Genomic DNA, 23,144 nt, shown 5'->3' with positions numbered 1-23,144 from the left:
CCCCCACCACAAACACCACCCAGGCTCCTATCCCATACTCGATGTCTGCTCCGGACTCCACAGCCAAGAGCAAGACCTCCATGGGTGGGGGTGGGGGGTGAAATTGGCCTTGGCTGCTCGCAACACACTGCCAATAGAGAATTAGTGGCCCAGTTTACACTCATTTGGGCGAGAAAGGAATTAGGCAGTTGTCCACAAGCGTAACAGCCAATCCAAACTTGCGCTGCCCAAATTTATAAACCACTTGGTTGAGACACAAATCGCCAAAGCAGGATGTGGCATGCAATGATTTTACATTTATTTGAATTTTATTAAGACAGGCAATGTTGCTTAAAAAGCCATATGTAAAATTAGTTTAATAAATCATTCACAGAAACATTTTCTATAGAACAATTTAGTATTTTGGAATGAAGGAACATCAATAGTATAGTCAAACAATTTTGTAATCACAAATGATTCATTTCAATATCCAAAGTTTTAAAAATATATATTATTTTGCAACATTCTATCATTTGGACAGCAATAGTCAGTTGGCAGATTTTTCCTATTGAACAATCAATATTATAGTATCCCTTTAGAATTCAGACAAAAAGGGCCACTGTACAGCAAAATTCTAAAAGGACAAAGGGTGTTAAAAAAACAAGCCTGAAGGCTTTGTGTCTTAATGCAAGGAGTATCCGCAATAAGGTGGATGAATTAACTGTGCAAATAGATGTTAACAAACAAATATGATGTGATTGGGATTACAGAGACGTGGCTCTAGGATGATCAGGGCTGGGAACTCAACATCCAGGGGTATTCAACATTCAGGAAGGATAGAATAAAAGGAAAAGGAGGTGGGGTAGCATTGCTGGTTAAGGAGGAGATTAATGCAATAGTTAGGAAGGACATTAGCTTGGATGATGTGGAATCTATATGGGTAGAGCTGCAGAACACCAAAGGGCAAAAAACATTAGTGGGAGTTGTGTACAGACCTCCAAACAGTAGTAGTGATGTTGGGGAGGGCATCAAACAGGAAATTAGGGGTGCATGCAATAAAGGTGCAGCAGTTATAATGGGTGACTTTAATATGCACATAGATTGGGCGAACCAAACTGGAAGCAATACGGTGGAAGAGGATTTCCTGGAGTGCATAAGGGATGGGGTGCATGAGGCCACACCTGGAGTATTGTGTACAGTTTTGGTCTCCTAACCTGAGGAAGGACATTCTTGCTATTGAGGGAGTGCAGCGAAAGTTCACCAGACTGATTCCCAGGATGGCGGGACTGACCTATCAAGAAAGACTGGATCAACTGGGCTTGTATTCACTGGAGTTCAGAAGAATGAGAGGGGACCTCATGGAAATGTTTAAAATTCTGATGGGGTTAGACAGGTTAGATGCAGGAAGAATGTTCCCAATGTTGGGGAAGTCCAGAACCAGGGGTCACAGTCTAAGGATAAGGGGTAAGCCATTTAGGACCGAGATGAGGAGAAACTTCTTCACCCAGAGAGTGGTGAACCTGTGGAATTCTCTACCACAGAAAGTTGTTGAGGCCAATTCACTAAATATATTCAAAAAGGAGTTAGATGAAGTCCTTACTACTAGGGGGATCAAGGGGTATGGCGAGAAAGCAGGAATGGGGTACTGAAGTTGCATGTTCTGCCATGAACTCATTGAATGGCGGTGCAAGCTAAAAGGGCCGAATGGCCTACTCCTGCACCTATTTTCTATGTTTCTATGTTTCTATCCTAAATATTTTGAGTTTGAGACGTACACAGTGCCATATATTTTCGCAGCTCCCCATGGTCCGTGTGCTTTATTCCTTTGAATCGCCGTTCACTCGAGGCACAAACTTCAGGATTATGGGTTTTTTAGGATGCATGGGTCCTTTCACATCCAGTTCTAATGGGATCTGGAATAGAAAGAGCAACAGTGATATTCGACCAACCGGAAGGTTTGACTAGAGAGATGGAGGGTTCCGTTCCATCCCATTATCTATCCATCAGCTATTGTTCCATAATTCCCCATAATATTCGCTTCAAAAACAAAAGTCTAAATACCACTTCACAACATTTAATTACACCATCAGATAATTCCCATATTCTAGAATTCTCACCGGTGTCTCCTTGCATGGCACAAAAGTCAGGTGTTGTAAGAGTGAAGCCAGTGACAGCTTCATCACGAGCTGGGCAAATCGCATCCCAATGCAGTTCCGAGGGCCCATCCCAAAGGGCAGGTAGATAGAAGGATTCCGAGACTCCCTTTCCTCTTTATTGAACCTAATTGTATCGGCAAAGGTAAATCAAGTGAAGTAGATCATTGTCAAATTCGGTTAGAGATAGTACGCATTCATCGGAGAGATGGATGGAGAGTACAACACTCTGAAAAAGTAACCGTGTTTTTGTCCCAGCCACTCCTTCACTTACTGACGTTTCCTGAGGTGCTGCTCCACAGCCACTGGGGGCTAACGTTGATGTGTGAGCCCAGACCATGGAGTGTTGGCAGGCTAATCAACCGTGGACAGCCTATCCTCAATTAACATTGTTAAAAAAAAACACCCACACCGTCTGTATTCACTGAGCCATCAGGGGAACTAGCCTCTTTTCAACATTAAGGGTCATTTAGAAAGGGGACATTACAACAGTGTCTAAAGTACGTCATTGGCTGAAAAGCGCGTTGAGGTGCCCGGTGGTCCTGAAAGGCGCTGTATAAATCCAAGTCTTTTTTTCTTTACAATAATAGAGGAGATTTGCGAACACAGCCATGAGGTCACTTTACAGATTAGACTCCTATTCAGCAAACACGGAAACCAAGTAAATCGGGTGCCATACTGGTGCCAATAATAATATTTAGGTTTGGGGACTGAATGAACGATTGGGGTTTTTGGTGATAAGTGATCACCAAAAACCCATGCTCAGGTCTCGAGTGATACCGGTCAATGCCGCATCTGGCTGAAATAATAATGAGCAATTTAAGCTCTTCACCGTTGAATATCACTTTGATTTCCAGGACAATGATTATTCACATTAATTACCAATCAAAATATATCTCCGTCTCTGTCTGGTTCACATCGTCAATTTCCATCCTTCGGTTGAATGTGAAATCAAGGTTGTATGGAACCCTTGGAAAAGAGGATCTAGAAGGAAGGTGGTCTGTAGGAGTTAAATCTGTGCTTTGGTCATTAGAGATTTGATTTTACAAGACCATTAGGGATGAGAAAGGCCGTTTGCCCCATCCCATCCCATCCATCTACTCAAAGATGCTAAAGTACCTCCCATTGCAGATAACAGTTGTTTCTTCAAATGGTCCAGGGGTTTTGTCTCTACTATTCTGAAGGATTCTATCCCATGTGTGATCAGTTTGTGTAAAGAATTTCCTAACATCAATCCTAAATTTACCTTTCACTCATTTAAATCTATGTTCTTCTCTCAAGGATCAAAGTACCACTCTGGTCTTACTTTTTCCATTCCCTTAAATATCTTATGCAAGATCTAAGCTGAAGTGGCCCAAGTTTCTCCAGTTTTGTTGTAATTCAGACCCCAGACAGTAGAATCACACTTGTGACTGTTCAGTGTGTTACCTCCAGTACTTTGGGGGTGGGGAAATTCCGTAGCGCCAAATTTGGGGGGTGGCAACATTGACGAGGCGGGACTTGTTGCGCCAGGCGCCGAAGCCCCGCCCCGCTCTCGAAATTGTGGTTACCGCCCCCAAGAGGAAGTGGAGCGCAGTGCAACGTGCTCCACTTCCTCTCTGGGGAGCGAAGAGGGCGGACGGGTCGGGAGCGGGGCGCAGCGCTACGCACTAGGCCACATAGAGCTGCGCACAGCAGGGGCTTTTCCCTTCATTAAAGAGGAGGGCCCAAGCTGCCAACTCTGCGGGGCCTACCTGGACCACCGGGGAGCGAGGTGCTATGCCACCAGCTCGGCACTCCACGTTCAAAGCGGCAATGGGCCGCACAGGTGAGTCGGCAGATTGTTTTTTTTTTAAAAAGACCCGCCCGACACCCCTGTACCTTGCGAGCCTCCTGCCGCCTCATTCACATCCCGCGTCATCGCCCGGTGCAGCTTCAGGGGGCGATACCCAATTTAGGGTCCAGGGTGAAGACGGGGCACTGCGCACGGTGATTACATCATCATCGTTGGCGCAGCGGAGCGCTACCGGTTACCGCGGATTTTAGCGGGAGCGAAAAGTCCTTTACGCCCCACTAGCGTCTCCAGGGGCACCCATGGGTGCCAACAGGAGTGGCAAACGACCCCAATTTCTCCCCCTTGGGCTCACTTGCTTCTCAGCAACTGGAACTGGACAGTACTCAAGGTAGAGTCTGATTAAAACACGATACTCCAGGTCACAACTTCCTCGGACTTGTATTCTGTTTTTTTGGACTGCACAGTTTATCACTACTGGGTTTGCTGATTGCTGCTCTGCCATGGTTGGACTCATTTAGTCGATGAAGACAGCTTGCTCTTGTTCAGCTTCATTAGCTATTCCTGAAGTTCATGTGCCGTTCATGTTTCCTTCCTATGTGCAGGCAGTTGACCTCAGTCAGGGTGGTGATAGCAGTGCTATATTTAGCCTCAGTAACCCAAAGTCCATGGAATGCAAAGAAGAGAAACATCCCAGGCATGTGCTCCTGATCACTAGACTTGCTGGAAAGTAAGTGTGTATGTTGGTACTGAAGGAGGATATTGTTCTGCCTAGTGGGGGCTGGTGATCCTTTGACAGGTGAGGCACACGCTATGCCTGTCTAGCCAAGCCGGCTTTTTAAACCATATTAACGGACCCTTCACTCATGCGCTTATACCCTGTGTCACAGTCCAGGACACAAGCTGGTAATGTGTCTACCATTTTCAGCCAGTTCCACGATGAAATTACCAAACAAAGAAACACCCAACTGCACCAAGAGATATTTGACCATCGATAGGCAAAACTGTCCGAGACACAACTACAACTTCCGTACTTTGTTTCTGTGTTGTATATTCTATGTACTGGAAGTCTAGACGAGGCAATGCAAGCCGCCTCTGGTTCTGGCTACAGCAGCTGAATAGCTCGCCAAGACTCAGACAATGGCCGCCTGGACAAGGCAGCAAAAGTGGAAGGTTCCCAGTAAGAAGTCAAAACGTGCAGAGTGTGGTGATGGCAATCGCACTTTAGTAAACTACGGAAATGAGGCCGGAGAGCATTGCTGAGCTAATTAAACTTCCCCATTGGTAGGAAGTGCCTTCTATAGCCTGGGTCCCTGCCTAAATCTCTCCGCCTCTCTATCCACCTCTCTTTACTCATTTACTAACCAAACTGGAAGCAATACGGTGGAGGAGGATTTTCTGGAGTGCATAAGGGATGGTTTTTTAGACCAATATGTCGAGGAACCAACTAGGGGGGAGGCCATCTTAGACTGGGTGTTATGTAATGAGAGAGGATTAATTAGCAATCTCGTTATGCGAGGCCCCTTGGGGAAGAGTGACCATAATATGGTGGAATTCTGCATTGGGATGGAGAATGAAACAGTTAATTCAGAGACCATGGTCCAGAACTTAAAGAAGGGTAACTTTGAAGGTATGAGGCGTGAATTGGCTGGGATGGATTGGCGAATGATACTTAAGGGGTTGACTGTGGATGGGCAATGGCAGACATTTAGAGACCGCATGGATGAACTACAACAATTGTACATTCCTGTCTGGCATAAAAATAAAAAAGGGAAGGTGGCTCAACCGTGGCTATCAAGGGAAATCAGGGATAGTATTAAAGCCAAGGAAGTGGCATACAAATTGGCCAGAAATAGCAGCGAACCTGGGGACTGGGAGAAATTTAGAACTCAGCAGAGGAGGACAAAGGGTTTGATTAGGGCAGGGAAAATGGAGTATGAGAAGAAGCTTGCAGGGAACATTAAGACGGATTGCAAAAGTTTCTATAGTGGATGCGTTGACAGTCATTTTCCAACATTCCATTGACTCTGGATCAGTTCCTATGGAGTGGAGGGTAGCCAATGTAACTCCACTTTTTAAAAAAGGAGGGAGAGAGAAAACAGGGAATTATAAACCGGTCAGTCTGACATCGGTAGTGGGTAAAATGATGGAATCAATTATTAAGGATGTCATAGCAGTGCATTTGGAAAGAGGCGACATGATAGGTCCAAGTCAGCATGGATTTGTGAAAGGGAAATCATGCTTGACAAATCTTCTGGAATTTTTTGAGGATGTTTCCAGTAGAGTGGATAAGGGAGAACCAGTTGATTACAACAATTGTACATTCCTGTCTGGCGTAAAAATAAAAAAGGGAAGGTGGCTCAACCGTGGCTATCTAGGGAAATCAGGGATAGTATTAAAGCCAAGGAAGTGGCATACAAATTGGCCAGAAATAGCAGCGAACCTGGGGACTGGGAGAAATTTAGAACTCAGCAGAGGAGGACAAAGGGTTTGATTAGGGCAGGGAAAATGGAGTACGAGAAGAAGCTTGCAGGGAACATTAAGGCGGATTGCAAAAGTTTCTATAGGTATGTAAAGAGAAAAAGGTTGGTGAAGACAAACGTAGGTCCCCTGCAGTCAGAATCAGGGGAAGTCATAACGAGGAACAAAGAAATGGCAGACCAATTGAACAAGTACTTTGGTTCGGTATTCACTAAGGAGGATACAAACAACCTTCCGGATATAAAAGGGGTCAGAGGGTCTAGTAAGGAGGGGGACCTGAGGGAAATCTTTATTAGTCGGGAAATTGTGTTGGGGAAATTGATGGGATTGAAGGCCGATAAATCCCCAGGGCCTGATGGACTGCATCCTAGAGTACTTAAGGAGGTGGCCTTGGAAATAGCGGATGCATTGACAGTCATTTTCCAACATTCCATTGACTCTGCATCAGTTCCTATGGAGTGGAGGGTAGCCAATGTAACCCCACTTTTTAAAAAAGGAGGGAGAGAGAAAACAGGGAATTATAGACCGGTCAGCCTGACCTCAGTCGTGGGTAAAATGATGGAATCAATTATTAAGGATATCATAGCAGTGCATCTGGAAAATGGTGACATGATAGGTCCAAGTCAGCATGGATTTGTGAAAGGGAAATCATGCTTGACAAATCTTCTGGAATTTTTTGAGGATGTTTCCAGTAAAGTGGACAAAGGAGAACCAGTTGATGTGGTATATTTGGACTTTCAGAAGGCTTTCGACAAGGTCCCACACAAGAGATTAATGTGCAAAGTTAAAGCACATGGGATTGGGGGTAGTGTGCTGACGTGGATTGAGAACTGGTTGTCAGACAGGAAGCAAAGAGTAGGAGTAAACGGGTACTTTTCAGAATGGCAGGCAGTGACTAGTGGAGTGCCGCAAGGTTCTGTGCTGGGGCCCCAGCTGTTTACATTGTACATTAATGATTTAGACGAGGGGATTAAATGCAGTATCTCCAAATTTGCGGATGATACTAAGTTGGGTGGCAGTGTGAGCTGCGAGGAGGATGCTATTAGGCTGCAGAGTGACTTGGATAGGTTAGGTGAGTGGGCAAATGCATGGCAGATGAAGTATAATGTGGATAAATGTGAGGTTATCCACTTTGGTGGTAAAAACAGAGAGACAGACTATTATCTGAATGGTGACAGATTAGGAAAAGGGAAGGTGCAACGAGACCTGGGTGTCATGGTACATCAGTCATTGAAGGTTAGCATGCAGGTACAGCAGGCGGTTAAGAAAGCAAATGGCATGTTGGCCTTCATAGCGAGGGGATTTGAATACAGGGGCAGGGAGGTGTTGCTACAGTTGTACAGGGCCTTGGTGAGGCCACACCTGGAGTATTGTGTACAGTTTTGGTCTCCTAACTTGAGGAAGGACATTCTTGCTATTGAGGGAGTGCAGCGAAGGTTCACCAGACTGATTCCCGGGATGGCGGGACTGACCTATCAAGAAAGATTGGATCAACTTGGCTTGTATTCACTGGAGTTCAGAAGAATGAGAGGGGACCTCATAGAAACGTTTAAAATTCTGACGGGTTTAGACAGGTTAGATGCAGAAAGAATGTTCCCAATGTTGGGGAAGTCCAGAACCAGGGGTCACAGTCTGAGGATAAGGGGTAAGCCATTTAGGACCGAGATGAGAAGAAACTTCTTCACCCAGAGAGTGGTGAACCTGTGGAATTCTCTACCACAGAAAGTAGTTGAGGCCAATTCACTAAATATATTCAAAAGGGAGTTAGATGAAGTCCTTACTACTCGGGGGATCAAGGGTTATGGCGAGAAAGCAGGAAGGGGGTACTGAAGTTTCATGTTCAGCCATGAACTCATTGAATGGCGGTGCAGGCTAGAAGGGCTGAATGGCCTGCTCCTGCACCTATTTTCTATGTTTCTATGTTTCTATGTGGTATATTTGGACTTTCAGAAGGCGTTCGACAAGGTCCCACACAAGAGATTGATGTGCAAAGTTAGAGCACATGGGATTGGGGGTAGTGTACTGACATGGATTGAGAACTGGTGGTCAGACAGGAAGCAAAGAGTAGGAGTAAATGGGTACTTTTCAGAATGGCAGGCAGTGACTAGTGGGGTACCGCAAGGTTCTGTGCTGGGGCCCCAGCTGTTTACATTGTACATTAATGATTTAGACGAGGGGATTAAATGTAGTATCTCCAAATTTACGGATGACACTAAGTTGGGTGGCAGTGTGAGCTGCGAGGAGGATGCTGTGAGGCTGCAGAGCGACTTGGATAGGTTAGGTGAGTGGGCAAATGCATGGCAGATGAAGTATAATGTGGATAAATGTTTGGTTATCCACTTTGGTGGTAAAAACAGAGAGACAGACTATTATCTGAATGGTGACAGATTAGGAAAAGGGGAGGTGCAAAGAGACCTGGGTGTCGTGGTACATCAGTCATTGAAGGTTGGCATGCAGGTGCAGCAGGCGGTTAAGAAAGCAAATGGCATGTTGGCCTTCATAGCAAGGGGATTTGAGTACAGGGGCAGGGAGGTGTTGCTACAGTTGTACAGGGCATTGGTGAGGCCACACCTGGAGTATTGTGTACAGTTTTGGTCTCCTAACCTGAGGAAGGACATTCTTGCTATTGACGGAGTGCAGCGAAGGTTCACCAGACTGATTCCCGGGATGGCGGGACTGACCTATCAAGAAAGACTGGATCAACTGGGCTTGTATTCACTGGAGTTCAGAAGAATGAGAGGGGACCTCATAGAAACATTTAAAATTCTGACGGGGTTAGACAGGTTAGATGCAGGAAGAATGTTCCCAATGTTGGGGAAGTCCAGAACCAGAGGTCACAGTCTAAGGATAAGGGGTAAGCCATTTAGGACCAAGATGCGGAGGAACTTCTTCACCCAGAGAGTGGTGAACCTGTGGAATTCTCTACCACAGAAAGTTGTTGAGGCCAATTCACTAAATATATTCAAAAAGGAGTTAGATGAGGTCCTTACTACTAGGGGGATCAAGGGGTATGGCGAGAAAGCAGGAATGGGGTACTGAAGTTGAATGTTCAGCCATGAACTCATTGAATGGCGGTGCAGGCTAGAAGGGCCGAATGGCCTACTCCTGCACCTATTTTCTATGTTTCTATGTTAAGACGCTCCTTTAAAACCTACCTCTTTGAACAAGCTTTTGGTCACCTGCCCTAATCTTTCCTTATGTGGCTCTGTGTCAAATCTTTAGTCTCATTACACTCCCGTGAAGCGCCTTGGGACGTCTCACTACGTTAAAGGCACTATATAAATGCAAGTTGTTGTTGTTGTTTCCATGCAAATAAAGAGAGGCTTACACTAAACCCCAACTGGTAGCAGCGGAGAACATGAAGGGTTTGGGGCGGGGAAACACAAATCCCATTGCTACGTACCTTTCAGGTCTGAACTCCTCAGGCTCCGGCCAGTACGCCGGATCGTGGTGCAGGACATAGGCAGGCACCATGACAACGGTCCCCTTTGGAATGGTCATCCCATTGATCTGGACATCTTTCTTGCACACTCGGTCTATACGGGGCGCAGGAGGGTACAGCCGCAGGGTTTCCGATATCACCATTTCCAAGTACTCCAACTGCATCACTGCTTCATATGTGGGAGTAGCCTTCACACACAAACACACTTTTAGCAACGGAACAGGACCGTCCAGAAAGTTATAATTTGTTATAGAGCAGGAGAGGTATTTTCTGTTACTGTGTATTGGCAGAGAAGGCGTTTCCACTGTAGGGGAGACCAGAACTAGGGACACTAAATACAAGGCAGTCACTAATAAATCCAATAGGGAATTCAGGAGAAACTTCTTTACTAGAACGTGGTTAGGATGTGGAATTTGCTACCACATGGAGTGGTTGAGATGAACAGCATAGATACATTTAAGGATAAGCTAGACCAGCACGTGAGGGAGAAAGGAATAGAAGGATTTGTTGACGGGGTGAGATGAAGAAGGTGGGAGGAGGCTCGTGTGGAGCATGGACCTGTCGGGACAGGTGGCCTGTTCCTGTGCTGTAAATACTACGCAATACACATCGTGAGCACAAAACAGAGCAAACACCATCAAGTGCTTTATATTCGGAATGAACATACTCGCCAATTTCAGAGCAATGCAGAAAACCCGAGAGCAGATTGTCTATTTGCTGTGAGGGGTGAAGCGACCTATTTAGGGATGAAGGGGGTAGAAAAGAACAAAATAACTCAACAAAGAGTGGGGGAGAGGGGGTTACATTCTGGAACAGAAAAGCAGGATGAAACGAGGAGGATCCAGGGATGGTGGCCACTACTGTCCAGCAGGGAATGCAATGTAAATGAGGTCATTCACATCACGTGAGCTTATCATCAGGATCGAAATAACATACAGCTCTCCTGGCTGTTCCCTCCCTCCTCACAAACAAACATTTTGCTGAACAATTGTTCATTGAAGGTCTGTAAAGGACTGGAAATCAAAGCACACTAAACTCACTACATTGTGGAAAGTAGAGCAGCTGCTGGTGATGGAACAGCATGGGAAATGAACCCCATTCATTGTCTTGGCCACCAAGGCCCCTGGGGGTGATTCCCTGAACACACGGCAGTAACGTTGAAGTCAAACGATGGAAAATCCCAAGCAGTGCGCCCATTATCTTCCCCAATAGGGGCTCCCAGCAGGTGAGGTTTCCACATCGCCAGCGTGCACTCAGCAAATAATCCTATAGGTAAACTGCAGCTCTAGGCCTCAGTCAGAAGGTTCTGATTTCAAGTCCCACGTCTGAGATTTGAGCACAATTATCCAGTGCAGTACTGAACGAGTGCTGCAGTGTCGGAGGTGCCGTCTTTCAGATGAGACGTCAAACAGAGGCCCCTCTCAGGTGGATGCAAAACATCCCATGGCACGATTTTGAAGTTCAAGTGATTTCTCACTGGCCAATATTTATCTGGTCATTATCACACTGTTCTCATAGTCTCGTCACCGAGAGGATGCAGAAACCAAGCGCAGGCAGCGGAAAGAGCGTGCGGCAAACCAGTCCCACCCACCCTTTCCTTCAACGACTATCTGTCCCACCTGTGACAGAGACTGTAATTCCCGTGTTGGACTGTTCAGTCACGTAATAACTCATTTTTAGAGTGGAAGCAAATCTTCCTCGATTTCGAGTGACTGCCTATGATGATGATGATGTTTGTGGGAGCTTGCTGTGCGCAAATTGGCTGCTGCGCTGTTTACATAAAAAAATTGACTGCACTTCAAATGTACTTCATTGTCTCTAATGGAGTTTGGGATGTCCTCAGGCCGTGAAAGGCGCTATATAAATGCAAATTCCTTCTCAAGGACTCACTTTGTTGGGAAAGGCCTCATCTATTTCCTGCTGCAGTTTCTTCTGTACGTCTGGGTGCGTAGCCAGATTGTACGCCACATATGACAATGTGTTGCTGGTGGTCTCGTACCCAGCAAAGATAAAGGTCATGGCCTGCGCCAGAATCTCGGTGTCAGTCAGAGCTGCAGAGAATCGGAAGTATCAGAATTTGTACCGCAAACCTCACCTTACAACACAGAAGCTTAAAATATTGGGTTTTCATTGCAAATATTTATTAAAACTTTTATTATTACAGCTACTTAAAAATGCAATGCCACAGTTAATTCAACATTTCCAATAACCGTGCCTGGAGTATTAAATTAGGTACAGGTACTAAAATCTGTGAGTGTATACCCAGCACAGTAAGTGGAATGGATTACAAGCTAGAGTTTAGTAAGAGGACACGTCAAGTAAAATGGCAGTTCAAATCTACTTTTATGCTTTTGGAAGTTAGAGAAAAATGGACATTTCTTAAAGCAACGAGGGACAGTCAGCAGGTCGTGCTCACAGGAACTCCAGTACACAGCCACACAAGGGTGATTAATGTGTGTCTGCAATTTCCCTGCACTACCCAGTTCCCAAACTCAGACCCATGACGGTGGGGAATCACTGGCCTGAAACCAGGCAAATCCCAGTAGGGCAAGAGAGGAAACAATCCCAGCAGGAGTCAGGCCTCCCCAGAATGTTCTCACAGAACCCTCTCGCTGTGAGTTATGGAGCAGGTCACGTGTCCAAACGGTCAGCCAGGTAGGGTGTGGGGAGAGCTGAGAGATAAATAGGGAACAAGGACTTCAGGGACAGAAAGAAACAAGGATGAAGGGAATGAGAGGCTTCCCACTGACAATACCTTTGTATGTCGAATTGCTGGCTCCATTCTGCTTCTCGGAGCTGATGTGGGTCGTTTGAGAATCAACCATCAGCTGCAGAAAATCCACCCGGTCCTGAGAGTTAAACAAGAACCATGTGAGGGATTGGCTCCGATGGCACGGAAACGGGTTTCTTAGGATTTAAAAGTCGTGCATCCTGAAATTCCCGAGGGAGGGGAAAGGAGGAAGTAGAAGGTATTGGCTCCAGAGGGGCCAGAATCAGAATCCACCCTGAACTCTGGTCAGGGGAGCAGGCGGGGAGCGGGGGGGGGGGGGGGGGGAAGAGCGGTCGAGTCTTCCACCTATTCGTATTTGCTCAAAGACTGCTCTGGGGGGTGTCAGCGGGAATTCCTGAGCTACTCCAGGTATTCTGCCCATTGCGTTTTCCCTGGGCCCAACGGAACTCACGTCGGCCGATTATGGGCCGAGTAAAAGGGCCCCCGAGATTCCCCGAGAGAAAGGTCATCAATCCCACAGGGCTCAACACTCTATCCCTGCGGGGAGATGACAAAATACAACAACCGTAAATCTTTGGCCTTCACGGTTTGCCTGCTCCCCCGACAGGAGCAGCAGAGCCTGCAGTCAGGCAGGGCCCCTCACGGTGACTATGTAAATTACTCCACCCGCTACAATTGGGGCGGGGTCATCACTGACGGCTGTGGGTGGCCAGTGGGAGTCCGCACTGCACCACTCTGCTGGTGGGGGAGCAGGGACCCTGGAATTTCAGGGCTATCGCCTTTCACAACACTGCCCACTAAGCTCAGCACAGCTGCACTGGCTGCCCAGTGCGTCCCATTCCCAATAGCCTTTTAACATTCTATTTTCACATATTTATCCAATTCCTCATTAGAAGCGGTTATGGATTCTGCTTCTGGTCGGGCGTTCCATCAATCCTCCACACAACAATAATTTCACCTAACCTCTCACTGTGATGATTTTAAATTTATGCCCTCTTGTTACCAGATCACCAACCTGTGGAAAAGTACCCCCCCGCACCTTACCAAATGTTTGAACTGTCTCTAATCCAGTGAAAAATGCCCCACTTTCTTTTGTCTCTCCTCAGCTAAAACCTCTCATCCCCCATTTATCTCCCCAGTGAAGCTCTCCCGTACCCTCGCCATAGTCTGTTAAACAAGTCAAGGACACAGGTATTCCATATTGGGCAGGCTGGAATAAATTGAGATTCTTGCTCTTCGGTCAATTTAACCAACTTTACTTTGAATACAAGATGCTCAATGTGACCAAGAAACTGCAGTTGTGTCGCTTCTCTCCTGTACCATCACCAACAGACACTTCTCCCGACATTTAATGAGCTACAACTCTGCTGTAAAGACGGCCCCAGTATTGGATGTCACCCTCTAATCCAATTTACATGCAAGAATATCATTGCCTCATAACAGTCAGTGCTGTCCATCAACTAAATAAATTTCGGTTTTGCTCTGAACATTTAATGGGGCACAAAGGACAGAGCGCACCTACTCTGCTTCTCTTGCTTTTACCGGCGAGGTGGATGCGGTGGCCTCGAGCGCAATTCTCAGCGCAATTCCGCTCTTTGGCTTTTTTTCCGGCGGACCAGAAGTCGGTTAAAATGGGGCCGGATGTGGGGCGGCGAGCGCAAGTTCTCAGTCTTGAGAGGCGGAAGTTGGTGGTGGCGGGCGGGGTGACCGCGGTTGTCAGTCATCAGCGTAGCGCTGATGATGTCATCCCGGTGCCATGTAACCACGGCGCTCCCCTTCACTTAAAGGCGAGAGCCTTCGCGATTTTTAAACTTCGGCCCACTGGGCCACCAGGGAGGGTTGCGGAGGAGCAAGCGGCCTGGCGCCCAAGAGGGGGTGCCAGGCTGCCTGTTGGTGGCCCGGCTGAACCCGGGGGCATAATTATCGCGCCGACATGGCAGTCGGCCGACAAAAAAAACATGGCGGCAGCAGCAGTGCGCCCGCCCCTTAAAGGGAAGCTGCACCGCTGGTGCAGAAGGCCACAGCCTCAAAACAGGTTTTGGCACTGCCGGGCGGGCCCAAGATCTTCCGAGGGGGATCTCGCCATCGGGGGGGTACATCGGCGGTGTGCACGATGGCGACGCACTTAACTCCGATCGGCAGCAGTGGAGCGGTAAAGGGGGAACCAGGGCACCGCCGGGAAAACACGGGAGGGGAATTGGGCGAGCAGTGGCCATTCCACCAAAAGTCGCCGGCCACTCCGCTCCGCAGCCTGGCCGCCGATTTGCGGTGGTAACAGGCCTTCAGGAAAGGGTCAATTTCGGCCCGCTGGTGTCAAACAGGTTACACATTACAGCGGTCAATCGTAAAACAACTTTGGAAAGGATATGGAACAGTTAGAGGTAATAAGATTTCTAATCAACATCGATACAGACCGAGAGAAAAGATCCAGACTGCTTTTCTCCTCCATCCCCTCCCCTCCCACTAATCCTCCCCCTCTTCTATTCATAGGTCATCCAGTACCTTTTTGTAAAAGTACTGGGTCCCTATTTCTGAAGAAAATATGCAGCCTAAGACACCGTGGGGTAGAATCTCCGGGGACTGCTCCTGATCGCCCACCGTAACCTCGGCCGAAGATTGGCGTAAGCCTGGGACAGCGAAAGCAGCCTTCGTCCCCGCCATCTCTATATTCCAGGCTGAGATGGGCGAACCCCGGCAGCAATCCCCGGCGTGTGGCCGCAGGGCTGGCTCCAACCGGATTGAACACTTAAACCGCATGCCCGGCTGGCAAATTTCAACAGCTGCAAAAAGGACACAATATTCCCCAGCTATCCATCCCTTCGAATTATACCAATATTGTTATAGCCACTGCTCTAATCAGAGAATGGTTACAGCACAGAAGGAGGCCATTCGGCCCGTCGAGCCCGTGTCAGCTCTCTGCAAGAGCACCTCAGCTAGTCCTACTCCCCTGCCCTTTCCCCGTAGCCTTGCAAATTATTTTCTTCAGGTTCTTATCCAATTCCTTTTTGAAAGCCATGATCGAGTCTGCCTCCACCACCCTCTCAGGCAGTACATTCCAGATCCTAACCACTCGGCGCGTAAAAAAGTTTTTCCTCGTGTCGCCTTTGGTTCTTCTGCCAATCACCTTAAATCTGTGTCCTCTGGTTCTCGACCCTTCCGCCAATGGGAACAGTTTCTCTCTATCTACTCTGTCCAGACCTCTCATGATTTTGATCAAATCTGCTCGCACTTCTCTCTGCTCTAAGGAGAACAACCCAGCTTCTCCAGTCTATCCACAAAACTGATGTCCCTCATCCCTGGAATCATTCTCGTAAATCTTTTCTGCACCCTCTCTAAGGCCTTCACATCCTTCCTAAAGTGCGGTGCCTAGAATTGGACACAATACTCCAGTTGAGGCCGAACCAGTTTTTTTTATACATGTTCATCATAATTTCCATGCTTTTGTTCTCCATACCACTATTTATCAAGCCCAGGATCCTGTAAGTTTTATTAACTGCTTTCGCAACCTGCCCTGCCACCTTCAACGATTTGTGCACATATTCTCTATGGTCTTTCTGTTCATGGTTCAAGGATGGTACCCTTTAGTTTATATTGCCTCTCCTCATTTTTTCTACCAAAATGTACCACTTCACGTTTTTCTGCATTAAATTTCATCTGCCAAGTGCCTGCCCATTCCACCAGCCTGTCTGTGTCCTCTTGAAGTCTATCACTATCCTCCTCACTGTACATGATACTTCCAAGTTTTGTGTTATCTGCAAATTTTGAAGTTGTGCCCTGTACACCCAAGTCATGAATATATATCAAGAGAAGCAGTGGTCCCAGAACCGACCCCTGGGGAACACCACCTTCCTCCAGTCCAAAAAACAACCGCTCACACTACCTCGTCAAAAAACTCTATCATGTTGGTTAAACACAATTTGCCCTTAACAAATCCGTGCTGACTTTCCTTAATTAAACCGCATTTGTCCAAGTGACTGTTAATTTTGTCCCTGATTATTGTTTCTAAAAGCTTCCCCACTACCGAGGTTAAACTGACTGGCCTGTAGTTGCTGGGTTTATCTTTACACCTTTTTTGAACAAGGGTGTAACATTTGCAATTTTCCAGTCCTCCGGCACCACCCCATTTCGAAGGAGGATTGGAAGATTATGGCCAGTACCTCTGCGATGTTTTCCTTCACTTCGCTTTCTAGTTGTGAGAATAAGGTGGTGAAGGATAGTCAGTGTTAAGGGAGAGAGGCAGAACAGGTCCAGAAACCTGAACCATTTTACTAGTTAGTTTAACACTCACGGTGTGCACTCCTTTTAGTCTCTTGGACTTCAAATCCTCCAAAGCACTCATGAAAAAGGCAGTCACATCTCTAGGGAAGAAGCTGTAATCAAGTTTTACCAGGACTGGAAGTAAGGCAGGAAAAATCACTGGAAAAAAGAAAAATCAAATATATAAGCAATGTAACCCTGCACACAGAAGTTTAGAAAGGAGAGGGAAACATTTCTATAACGCCTTTCACAACCTCAGGATGTCCCAAAGTGCTTTAGCAGCCAATGAAGCATTTTTGAAGTGTAGTCATGGTTATAATGTAGGAAATGCAACAGCTAATTTGCGCACAGCAAGCTCCCACAAACAGCAATGTGACAGTGAACAGAAACTGTTTTAGTGATGCTAGCTGAGGGATAAATATTGGCCAATAAACGAGGAGAACCCCCTCTTTGGCCCATGTCTGTGCCAGCTCTTTCTTAGAGCAATCCATTATTCCCACTACCCTGATCTCTTCCCTTGGTGCTGTATAATCCTCATCTTCAATTATTTATCCATTTTATACTTAAAAGGAGTGATGGTCTCTGCTTCAAACACGCCCTGATCGTCATGTTTGCAGGGTGGGGGTAGGGGGATTTAAAATTTGGAATTAAGTAATTCTCAGTAAGCATTTTGAGCAAACTGTGAAGAAAAGCCACCTGGCAGTCAGACTGTGGAGCTACAGAGTGATGGATTCCTATGAGCATAGAAACATAGAAAATAGATGCAGGAGTAGGCCATTCGGCCCTTCGAGCCTGCACCACCATTCAATATGATCATTGCTGATCATTTTTGCAACTTTAGTACCCCATTCCTGCTTTCTCTCCATACCCCTTGATCCCTTTAGCCGTAAGGGCCACATCTAACTCCCTTTTGAATATATCTAACGAAGTGGCCTCAATAACTTTCTGTGGTAGAGAATGCCACAGGTTCACAATTCTGAGTGAATAAGTTTCTCCTCATCTTGGTACTAAATGGCTTACCCCTTACCCTTAGACTGTCACCCCTGGTTCTGGACTTCCCCAACAATCGGGAACATTGTTCCCGCATCTAACCTGTCCAATCCTGTCAGAATTTTATATGTTTCTGTGAGATCCCCTCTCATTCTTCTAAATTCCAGTGAATATAAGCCGAGTCGATCCAGTCTCTCCTCATATGTCACTCCTGCCATCCCGGGAATCAGTCTGGTGAACCTTCGCTGCACTCCCTCAATAGCAAGAATGTCCTTCCTCGGATTAGGAGACCAAAACTGAACACAATATTCCAGGCGAGACCTCACGAAGACCCTGTACAACTGCAGTAAGACCTCCCTGCTCTTATACTCAAATCCCCTATCTATGAAGGCCAACATACCATTTGCCTTCTTCACCACTTGCTGTACCTGCATGCCCACTTTCAATGACTGATGTACCATGACACCCAGGTCTCGTGCACCTCCCCTTTTCCTAATCTGCCGCCTCAGATAATATTCTGCCTTCGTGTTTTAGCCACCAAAGTGGATAACCTCACATTTATCCACATTATACTGCATCTGCCATGCATTTGCCCACTCGCCTAACCTGTCCAAGTCACCCTGCAGCCTCTTAGCGTCCTCCTCACAGCTCACACCGCCACCCAGCTTAGTGTCGTCTGCAAACTTGGAGATATTACACTCAATTCCTTCATCCAAATCATTAATGTATATTGTAAATAGCTGGGGTCCCAGCACTGAGCACTGCAGCACCCCACAAGTCACTGCCTGCCATTCTGAAAAGGACCTGTTTATCCCAACTCTGTTTCCTGTCTGCCAACCAGTTCTCAATCCACATCAGAACATTATCCCCAACACCATGTGCCTTAATTTTGCACACCAATCTCTTGTGTGGGATCTTGGCAAAAGCCTTTTGAAAGTCCAAGTACACCACATCCACTGGTTCTCCCTTGTCCACTCTACTGGTTACATCCTGAAAGAATTCTAGAAAATTTGTCGAGCATGATTTCCCTTTTATAAATCCATGCTGACTTAGAAACATAGAAAATAGGTGCAGGAGTAGGCCATTCGGCCCTTCGAGCCTGCACCGCCATTCAATGAGTTCATGGCTGAACATGCAACTTCAGTACCCCATTCCTGCTTTCTCGCCATACCCCTTGATCCCCCTAGTAGTAAGGACTACATCTAACTTCTTTTTGAATATATTTAGTGAATTGGCCTCAACAACTTTCTGTGATAGAGAATTCCACAGATTCTTCACTCTCTGGGTGAAGAAGTTTCTCCTCATCTCGGTCCTAAATGGCTTACCCCTTATCCTTAGACTGTGACCCCTGGTTCTGGACTTTCCCAACATTGGGAACATTCTTCCTGCATCTAACCTGTCTAAACCCGTCAGAATTTTAAACGTTTCTATGAGATCCCTTCTCATTCTTCTGAACTCCAGTGAATACAAGCCCAGTTGATCCAGTCTTTCCTGATAGATCAGTCCCACCATCCCGGGAATCAGTCTGGTGAACCTTCGCTGCACTCCCTCAATAGCAAGAATGTCCTTCCTCAAGTTAGGAGACCAAAACTGTACACAAAACTCCAGGTGTGGCCTCACCAAGGCCCTGTACAACTGTAGTAACACCTCCCTGCCCCTGTACTCAAATCCCCTCGCTATGAAGGCCAACATGCCATTTGCTTTCTTAACCGCCTGCTGTACCTGCATGCCAACCTTCAATGACTGATGTACCATGACACCCAGGTCTCGTTGCACCTCCCCTTTTCCTAATCTGTCACCATTCAGATAATAGTATGTCTCTCTGTTTTTACCACCAAAGTGGATAACCTCACATTTATCCACATTATACTTCATCTGCCATGCATTTGCCCACTCACCTAACCTATCCAAGTCGCTCTGCAACCTCATAGCATCCTCCTCGCAGCTCACACTGCCACCCAACTTAGTGTCATCCGCAAATTTGGAGATACTACATTTAATCCCCTCGTCTAAATCATTAATGTACAATGTAAACACTGGAGCCCCTGCAGAGAACCTTGCGGTACCCCACTAGTCACTGCCTGCCATTCTGAAAAGTACCCATTTACTCCTACTCTTTTCTTCCTGTCTGACAACCAGTTCTCAATCCATGTCAGCACACTACCCACACTAGGCCACTTGGACCGATCCTGTCACTGCTTTCCAAATGCGCTGCTATTTCAACTTTAATAATTGATTCCAACATTTTTCCCACTACTGATGTCAGGCTAACCGGTCTATAATTACCTGTTTTCTCTCTCCCTCCTTTCTTAAAAAGTGGTGTTACATTAACTACCCTCCAGTCCATAGGAACTGATCCAGAGTCGATAGACTGTTGGAAAATGATCACCAATGCATCCACTATTTCTGGCCCACTTCTTTAACTATTCTGAGATGCAGACTATCAGGCCCCTGGGATTTATCGGTCTTCAATCCCATCAATTTCCCTAACACAATTCCCTGCCTAATAAAGATTTCCTTCAGTCTCCTTCTCACTGGACCCTCGGTCCCCTAGTATTTCCAGAAGGTTATTTGTGTCTTCCTTAGTGAAGCCAGAACCAAAGCATTTGTTCAACTGGTCCGCCATTTCTTTGTTCCCCATTATAAATTCACCTGAATCAGACTGCAAGGGACCTACGTTTGTCTTCACTAATCTTTTTCTCTTCACATATCTATAGAAGCTTTTGCAAAACTCATGGGACCAGATTTTGGTGTAGCAGGGCATCTACTGTTAGTTCGACTTGCCCGGCATCCTTCAGCTCAAAAATAACATTGCCCACAAGTTGCGGGAAGTCCGAACTAATAATGGCGCAGTGAGGGAAACTCGGCAACTCGGCTCCGAGTGAACAGGGCATCTCCTCAACCAAAGGGACTCAGAGAAAACAAAATCACTATCCGAGCTCAACTAAAGGCAAGAACATATTCTGAATCACTTACAAGCGCAGAGAAGGATAGGGTTGAACAAGCTGAAGTTGGCCATTTTTTTAATGTTGCTGACAAACGGGTCATTGGGGTTGTTGATGGAGTCGACATCCACGCTGAATGCAGTGCTGGTGACCACATCCATGCTGTACATCCCGAAGATACTGGGAAGAGAAATGTGATCATTAAAGAGGGGTTAACAGCTGAGAAAGGAAATCTTTTCCCAGTTGACAGTGGAGGTAGAGTTAAAGCATTGCATAGTATTTACAGCACAGAGACAGGCCCTTCGGCCCAACTGGTCCATTCTGGAGCTTTTGCTCCACACGAGCCTCCTCCCCCTCCCTTCATCTCACCCCACCAGCATATCCTTCTATTCCTTTCTCCCTCATGTACTTATCCAGCTTCTCTTTAAATGCATCTATGCTATTCGCCTCAACTACTCCCCGTGGTAGCAAGTTATATTATAAGAACATAAGAACATAAGAATTAGGAACAGGAATAGGCCATCTAGCCCCTCGAGCCTGCTCCGCCATTCAACAAGATCATGGCTGATCTGGCCGTGGACTCAGCTCCACTTACCCGCCCGCTCCCCATAACCCTTAATTCCCTTATTAGTTAAAAATCTATCTATCTGTGACTTGAATACATTCAATGAGCTAGCCTCAACTGCTTCCTTGGGCAGAGAATTCCACAGATTCACAACCCTCTGGGAGAAGAAATTCCTTCTCAACTCAGTTTTAAATTGGCTCCCCCGTATTTTGAGGCTGTGCCCCCTAGTTCTAGTCTCCCCGACCAGTGGAAACAACCTCTCTGCCTCTATCTTGTCTATCCCTTTCATTATTTTAAATGTTTCTATAAGATCACCCCTCATCCTTCTGAACTCCAACGAGTAAAGACCCAGTCTACTCAATCTATCATCATAAGGTAACCCCCTCATCTCCGGAATCAACCTAGTGAATCGTCTCTGTACCCCCTCCAAAGCCAGTATATCCTTCCTTAAGTAAGGTGACCAAAACTGCACGCAGTACTCCAGGTGCGGCCTCACCAATACCCTATACAGTTGCAGAAGGACCTCCCTGCTTTTGTACTCCATCCCTCTCGCAATGAAGGCCAACATTCCATTCGCCTTCCTGATTACCTGCTGCACCTGCAAACTAACCTTTTGGGATTCATGCACAAGGACCCCCAGGTCCCTCTGCACCGCAGCATGTTGTAATTTCTCCCCATTCAAATAGTATTCCCATTTTTTCTTTTTTCTCCCAAGGTGGATGACCTCACACTTTCCGACATTGTATTCCATCTGCCAAACCTTAGCCCATTCGCTTAACCTAGCTAAATCTCTTTGCAGCCTCTCTGTGTCCTCTACACAACCCGCTTTCCCACTAATCTTTGTGTCATCTGCAAATTTTGTTACACTACACTCTGTCCCCTCTTCCAGGTCATCTATGTATATTGTAAACAGTTGTGGTCCCAGCACCGATCCCTGTGGCACACCACTAACCACCGATTTCCAACCTGAAAAGGACCCATTTATCCCGACTCTCTGCTTTCTGTTAGCCAGCCAATTCTCTATCCATGCTAATACATTTCCACTGACCCCGCGTACCTTTATCTTCTGCAGTAACCTTTTGTGTGGCACCTTATCGAATGCGTTTTGAAAATCTAAATACACCACATCTATCGGTACACCTCTATCCACCATGCTCGTTATATCCTCAAAGAATTCCAGTAAATTAGTTAAACATGATTTCCCCTTCATAAATCCATGCTGCGTCTGCTTGATTGCACTATTCCTATTTAGATGTCCTGCTATTTCTTCCTTAATGATAGTTTCAAGCATTTTCCCCACTATAGATGTTAAACTAACCGGCCTACAGTTACCTGCCTTTTGTCTGCCCCCTTTTTTAAACAGAGGCGTTACATTAGCTGCTTTCCAATCTGCTGGTACCTCCCCAGAGTCCAGAGAATTTTGGTAGATTATAACGAATGCATCTGCTATAACTTCCGCCATCTCTTAATAACCTGGGATGCATTTCATCAGGACCAGGGGACTTGTCTACCTTGAGTCCCATTAGCCTGTCCAGCACTACCCCCCTAGTGATAGTGATTGTCTCAAGGTCCTCCCTTCCCACATTCCTGTGGCCAGCAATTTCTGGCATGGTTTCTGTGTCTTCCACTGTGAAGACCGAAGCAAAATAATTGTTTAAGGTCTCAGCCATTTCCACATTTCCCATTATTAAATCCCCCTTCTCAGCTTCTAAGGGACCAACATTTACTTTAGTCACTTTTTTCCGTTTTATATATCTGTAAAAGCTTTTACTATCCGTTTTTATGTTTTGCGCAAGTTTACCTTCGTAATCTATCATTCCTTTCTTTATT

At 46.3% G+C, this 23,144-nt stretch overlaps 1 protein-coding gene across 1 annotated transcript in view; it reads right to left on the bottom strand.

The window, feature by feature from the left end:
• Positions 1–467: 467 nt before the first annotated feature.
• LOC139281235 (cytochrome P450 3A30-like) overlaps positions 468–23,144 on the bottom strand; it is a 66,501-nt gene continuing 43,824 nt past the window's right edge. Inside the window, exons 7-13 of the mRNA XM_070901290.1 lie at positions 20,781–20,929; positions 16,846–16,973; positions 12,582–12,675; positions 11,717–11,877; positions 9,788–10,014; positions 2,097–2,259; positions 468–1,892 (exon numbers count right to left, since the gene is read on the bottom strand). Coding sequence (XP_070757391.1) covers positions 1,797–1,892; positions 2,097–2,259; positions 9,788–10,014; positions 11,717–11,877; positions 12,582–12,675; positions 16,846–16,973; positions 20,781–20,929 — 1,018 coding nt within the window. The 3' untranslated portion in view covers positions 468–1,796. The remainder of the gene's footprint in view (positions 1,893–2,096; positions 2,260–9,787; positions 10,015–11,716; positions 11,878–12,581; positions 12,676–16,845; positions 16,974–20,780; positions 20,930–23,144) is intronic.

This window comes from Pristiophorus japonicus, chromosome 15, assembly GCF_044704955.1.
Source record: "Pristiophorus japonicus isolate sPriJap1 chromosome 15, sPriJap1.hap1, whole genome shotgun sequence".
NCBI lineage: Eukaryota > Metazoa > Chordata > Chondrichthyes > Pristiophoridae > Pristiophorus > Pristiophorus japonicus.
The sequence above is the reverse complement of the archived record's forward strand: the minus strand, read 5'-3'. Positions and strand labels throughout refer to the sequence as shown.